Source organism: Chaetodon auriga, chromosome 7 (assembly GCF_051107435.1).
Source record: "Chaetodon auriga isolate fChaAug3 chromosome 7, fChaAug3.hap1, whole genome shotgun sequence".
NCBI classification, from domain to species: domain Eukaryota; kingdom Metazoa; phylum Chordata; class Actinopteri; order Chaetodontiformes; family Chaetodontidae; genus Chaetodon; species Chaetodon auriga.
Genome location: NC_135080.1, coordinates 4,888,689 through 4,895,117, shown reverse-complemented (window position 1 = coordinate 4,895,117; position 6,429 = coordinate 4,888,689). Strand labels below are relative to the sequence as shown.

Genomic DNA, 6,429 nt, shown 5'->3' with positions numbered 1-6,429 from the left:
AAGACCATAATTTAATCATATCTCCAAATGCTAAAGCTTGTCCAGGAGAGGTTATCTATATTATCTTCCCACACACACACACACACACACACACACACACACACACACACACACACACACAAGGAAACTATTTAACCCTGAGAATGAGAGAGAGAGAGCAAGGAGCAATGCTTCGTTCAACTGCTGTTGGAAATATTCCTTATCGAAATGATTCCCGCAGAAGTTATCTATATCTTAGAAATCCAATAGCTACTAAATGAAAAAGCAACATATTATTACTAACTAACAAAAAATTGAATAGTAGACAGTTCTTGTCAGAATCAGAATGTTTCATTAGCCAAGTGTGTAAACATAGAGAGAATGTGTCTTTGGATTTGCTCCACAAAAACAACATTGAAGAATACGGATTAAAACAGAGCCAAGGCAACTAATAATAAAATAAGATTTGAAACAAATAACATTAATAAGCTTAAAAAATAAAATCCAAAATCTATTTACAGACAACTTTGACAGTTTTGAAATGGGATTTACAAGTTTGAAATGACATATAGACTGTGGTGAAGAGAAAGAGGTGAGGTGTGTGACATATGTGAAAGTGACGAGTGCTAAAGTTAGATCATGTGCAGCCAGTAACTGAAGTGAATAACACTGGAGATGGTGGAGAAAGTGACAAGTGCAGGGATTAGATGGTTTTGCAAGCAATGAGACAATAAAGTAACATTAGAAGTGGAATGTAATGTGCATTGCAGTCCAGTTTGTTAAAGGTCCAGTGCGTAAGACTTGGTGGCATCTAGCAATGAGGCTGCAGATTGTAATCAGCTGAATACTCTTTGCCTCACTCTCCCAAATGGTGGCCACTCAATTAAAACTCTTCCTTTAGTTTTATTTATTCATCTACAGAGCACAACGTGAGAACAATTATTCCCAACACTGTCTCAAGATGTTAAATACCAAGGCAAAACATACAACAAACATTTGTCAGCACAAAATATGTCCGTATGAAAATGCTGAAACCCAACAATAACAAATGTTTTGACCAACGAAACCTTTTCACTTGATGCTGAAGTTAACTCATTAATATTATGTCATGCAAAAGGTCCCACTGTATTTCAAAACTGCAAGAAATTGGACTTAAACTTTAATTTATTGATCCCAATTTGGGAAATTAAGACTTCATCAGTGTGAATTTGAGTTGATTTAATGACTCATAAGTAAAAGATTTACTAAAACCAGTATTTAGCATGTGCTAATACTATACTACAGGTATACTTTCAGGGCAAAAAATACCTCACTTTCCTAACTTTCATCATTACAACGACTCCACTGAGGTGCAGCGTACTGTACTCAATATTGTCATTTTTAAGCCAAAGTTACGAGGCGTCAGTGAATGCATCAGTAGCACGTCGGGAACAGAGTACCGGTGAGTCCAACCCCTGGGTGGGGATTTCTGTGATTGATGGTCACCTCCCGAGAGTACTTTCTCACCCCCCCCCTCTCTCTCTCTCTCTCTCTCTCTCTCTCCCTGTCCCTCCCTCCCTCTCTCTCCCACCCTCTCTCTCTCTCTCTCTCTCTCTCTCCCTCTGTCTCTCTCCCTCTGTCTCTCTCTCTCTCTCTCTCTCTCTGTCCCCCCCTCCCTCTCTCTCTCCCACCCTCTCTCTCTCCCGGTCTCTCCCTCCCTCTCTCTCTCTCTCTCTCTCTCTCCCTGCCCCCCCCCCCTCTCTCTCTCCCACCCTCTCCCTCTCTCTCTCTCCCGGTCTCTCCCTCCCTCTCTCTCTCTCCCTGAGCAGGAATGTGGAAACGGGTCCAGTCAGTCAGCGCCGCGCACGTTTCTGCACCGCACAGGAATGAATAATTGATCTTTGCCTCGGTTAAATGCATTGATCAGGAGGAACTGATTTGTGGACGGATTCCGCGCTCACTTTTTGGATCTACGCTCTCAGGTCGAACATTTCTCTGCTCCTTTCCTCGGCTGAAGAAAAGTTTGCTTTCCGACAAAACACAGCTGGAGGCAGCAGATGGAAATAAGCTCTCAGTGTACACCAAGCGCTCCTTATTCCGGAGGTCTACCAACATGTAAGCTTTCTCCTTTTTCCTTTTCTCAGCCTTATTTTCCTTATTGACATTCCGACGGTGTGAGCTCTGCGATAAGCGTGTTCCGTGAGGTCACCCCTAACGAAAAATCACTATGTTCCCGTAGTGGCAGCTCCGGCGGTGAATCCACTGAATGTGCAGTTTGCGTTGGGTTAGTCATACTTAGTATGCTGTAGCCTCGTATGTAGTTTTACTGTGATGTGACTACAGTATCACTTCAAAGTTTATTCCAGGAATGCCGTTGCTGTTTACTAGTGGAGTTAACACTGTTTTAAAAAATAGGGGGAAAAAAATCACAGTAGCGTTAAAATACCGGTTGTTTCAATAAGAGGCTACTTGTCGGGATGTATTAGTTGTTTTATTTTCTCTTAACAGCTTCTCTTACAGCAAAGAGAAAGCCTTAAATAAATAACTAAGATGGAGATCAATCATTGCCCCAAGCTTGTCAAACTTGTGTTGCTTATTTAATGACCTGCGTTTTGTAATTATTGGATTGTTTTTGCTATATTGTATAAATTAAGTTCTAATTCTGTTGGACAAACTAGATGTCTAATGAAACTTATGTCCAGTTTTGTTTACTTTATTTATCTGCGTACTTCATCATTTAAGAAACACCTAAATTAATGAATAACGCTCTCTGGCTGCTTTCTTTCATATCAGTGATTGTAGCTGCACATGTCATGACTGGCTTACAGCTTTCTGGTTTTCAGCCCGTCAGTTTCTTTTATTCCAAAAGCCAACAACTTGCTCCCAGAGATGATTCCTCTGTCAGTGCTCAGTCCGGATGTCTCTCTTCCTCTTTACAGGGACCCGGAGTCACTGAGAAGGTGAAGGCTGCTCGTGTTAAATGCTCCCTGTGAGGCTTCCCACAACACGGCGACTGCTCATAAAACTGCTGTTAGTTCAGTGATTGTGTGAACCATCTGCATACTGTTTGCCATGGCATCGAGTCTGACATGTACGGGTTTTATCTGGGCCCTGCTGTCCCTGCTATGTGCTGCTGCCTCCTGCGTTGGCTTCTTCATGCCCTACTGGCTGCTGGGGATGCAGATGGATAAGCCCGTGTCGTTTGGCACCTTTCGGCGCTGCTCCTACCCGGTGAGGGATGAGGAGAGGCAGGCCACGGTGATGCTGGAGCAGTGTGGGCGTTACGCCTCGTTCCACGGCATCCCAAGCCTGGAGTGGAGGATCTGCACGGTGGTGACTGGCGTGGGATGCGGCCTCCTCCTGCTGGTGGCGCTCACGGCCCTCATGGGCTGCTGCATCTCTGACCTCATCTCTCGTACAATTGGCCGTGTGGCCGGCGGCATCCAGTTTGTTGGAGGTAAGTTTACGTTTCTGTGATGTTTTGTTTGTGTTCGTACCTGCAACCAACCCCGACCCCACCTTCACATCGCGGTCAGTGGGTAGTTCTGCTCCGACTGAGCAGTGCAGAGGCTGTGATTACAACCACGAAGAGATCTGAGGAGTTTTAAACTAGATCACATATTTTGAATGCTTTGCTTTGCACTGTGAGACTACAGATTGTCCAGAACTCCTAAGATGTCTTTAGAGAACTTGGAGGTTTTATTGGCTGTAATTAACTTCTCAACAAATTTGGTTTGAAATCTCAGACAACAAGGAGACATAGAAATCTTCATAGCCATGAATAATACACCGCTGGCCAACTTTTCTTGGCCAACAAACCTGCCTTTGGCCCAGAAAAGCTGCTGTTTCCTCAGATAATCTAATTGTCAATGCATTTTTAAAACAACACACACACACGCACTCACACACACACGCACAGTGCTGTACATTACTTTTATTGGATTAAGTGACTTTGAAAGAATATTTTAAAATGTGCCACATTTACATCCTCGGTTGTTGATTTCATATAAAGTTTGCTGGTGCCAAATGTGTCTGACAACGTTTTGTGCACATTTTGTGAAGGGCCTTTGGTCAGTTAAGGCTTTGGTCCTATTTAGGAAATTATTGTAAATATGGAGGAACATAAACTGTGATGAGGGAAGATGCTTCAGAGCAGTGCTGAGATTCATAACTGTTCCTGTATTTTACTCTGTCCAGTCATTTTTCTTACTGTTCCTCTTGTGTGCAGCAGACTTTTGGCATCAGTTCACATCTTTTGTTCTTAGTTTGACATGAAATGATGGAAAACTGAGCTTCATTTGACCTACCCACATATTTCAGTCGATTTTGTGCTCTGGGTTTGATCCAGAATGCACCCCTTAAAGCTGAAAAGAAACCCACGCCCTTTGTCATTCTCTTGGCAAAAATAGAGTCCCGTCCACACTGCAGCGCTGGCTTTGGAAATGTCTTTTTGTTTGTTTGTTTGATTACAGTAAATGGACACGGCTCCACACGGCACCGGCTTTGTTTATGTGTACTGTTGGTTTTGCACATGTGTTCTCTCGGGACGTGAGGTCTGAGGGAAGGCTTCCATTGAAGCTGCAAGTTTCTCTGCCCTAGTTTAAGAAGCTGCGGCGCTCCAGCCCTCTCATTAACTCAAAAACGTTTGCTCGCATACTGTGGCTCACCACTCTGCTATTTACAATCCCCATCACTTCAGTTTGGCTTTAAAAAGTGATGTGATAGAAAAGCAGGTTGCAGGCAGATTTGACAGAGCTGCCAGGTTTTTCAGAAGACTGAATCTACAGAGGACCGCCACAACATCCCATGTCCTACTTCTAAAAGGCTTAGCTACTTAGGAACATCAGTATTAATGGTGTATAATATGGAGGATGATTAAGGTGAAAGCTGGCTGGTTTATTCAGAAATGTGCACTTTTATGTAAGGAGAGCTCCTTTTAAGCTCGCAGCAGCCCCATACATACAGCATTACAGCAAGATGCTATTTTGGGTTATAGGATTAAAAAATCCCTGTCTGTCTTTCTTGCGATTTCTCTCTTTCGCAGAGTCACAAATCCAGACACGCATGAATTTAGATGGAGGGAGAGCGAAGGAAGGCGGGGTGCAATACAAGGGCCATTGCTGAGTACTTTTTAACTTGAATGGTGGTGAGCCAAAGGGCAGAAATGTCTCAGAAGGGCTAATTGGAAGTGACACAATTGTGAAGCTCAGTGGGCTCCTCGGTGTATTGTCTTCTATCACTTACAAAGAGCGTGGAAATGTCGAAGGAGTGAGGGGTACGCTGGGAAAGAGGGAGAAAAATACAGTACCTGATGATTGAAACATTCAGCATTCACCTCTTATTAACCGAGAACCTCGCAGAGAAATAAAGATCCGCAGGGGGGAAGCTGAAATGTGTGCCTAGAGATATGATCAAATCTCGGCGATTAGCAGAAACAGGGAGAGGGAGTAAATGAGGCGAACAGTCGGTGAGGCAGCGCGTGCAAATTCACCAGCTGCAAAGCAGCCTCGTGGTTCGCCGTCTGATGTCTTTTTTGTGTTTCCTCTGCACCTATTGTAGCCCACTAATGAAGAGTGTCTTACCAAAGAGGCCGAGGCCTCTGGGCTGCCACAAGTAAAACATCCACTTTGTGTCTGCGTGTAATTTATCTCAATCCCATGAAGTAGATTAGAGCTGTAAGGATTTATCAGTGCTTTATCTCATTAGCTGCAGCCCCGACTGAATGGATAACTTTTTTAACAATAACTATTATTGTTGTAAGTGTTGTTGTTTCCCTTTTTATAATGCTACTTTCTTCACGTCCACTATGGGCAAGTTGTTCCAGAGCTGGTTAATTGGTAATGGCAAAGGCCCAGATTTCCTCTACAGGCCAGAGAGTTAGAGTCTGAATATGAGACTATGAGACTGTTCTGGCTCATAAATCAAAGGCCCGAGAACTCTGTGCTGCTTACATTAAACAACTGCTTTAACTGTAGTTTCTTAGCTATGCAGCGACGCGGGCTCCAAACGACTGTGGCGCAGACGGGATTTTCAGACATTAAAAGATTCTTGACTTGGCTTGGATTTTGTTGTGAGGGATTTTGATACCCCCCTGCAGAGCCTTTCCTTGTCTTTTGGGTGCCCCAAGCAGAGCTTTGCACAGCGGGGAGAAAGCTGTTTAACGTTTGTTTTCAACAGGCGCTATTTAAGACCTCTATGTACCTTTTAACATATGTTGTATTTCCCCTCAGCACAATAACCTGCCTTTAATTTATGCTTTGGTGTCCGCTTTTGTTTGAACTCTTCCCAGTCTGCACCTGAAATGTAGTTTTGCTTTGACACTTAGCTATTTGATTGCCTCAAGATGACTGACTGTTTGGCAGATCGCGTGACTGGATTACCAGTCTAGTCTATCACCAGTTAAATACGAGGCCAGTGATGTGAGCCTGTGGCCTCAACGAGTCTGTTTCTAATGGGCTAATGAGATACTTC

The 6,429-nt window shown here is 43.6% G+C and overlaps 1 protein-coding gene across 1 annotated transcript in view; it reads left to right on the top strand.

Moving 5' to 3' along the window:
• Positions 1–1,793: 1,793 nt before the first annotated feature.
• The window catches only part of LOC143323550 (LHFPL tetraspan subfamily member 6 protein), a 42,531-nt gene continuing 37,895 nt past the window's right edge, over positions 1,794–6,429 (top strand). Inside the window, exons 1-2 of the mRNA XM_076735447.1 lie at positions 1,794–2,073; positions 2,898–3,415. Coding sequence (XP_076591562.1) covers positions 3,031–3,415 — 385 coding nt within the window. The 5' untranslated portion in view covers positions 1,794–2,073; positions 2,898–3,030. The remainder of the gene's footprint in view (positions 2,074–2,897; positions 3,416–6,429) is intronic.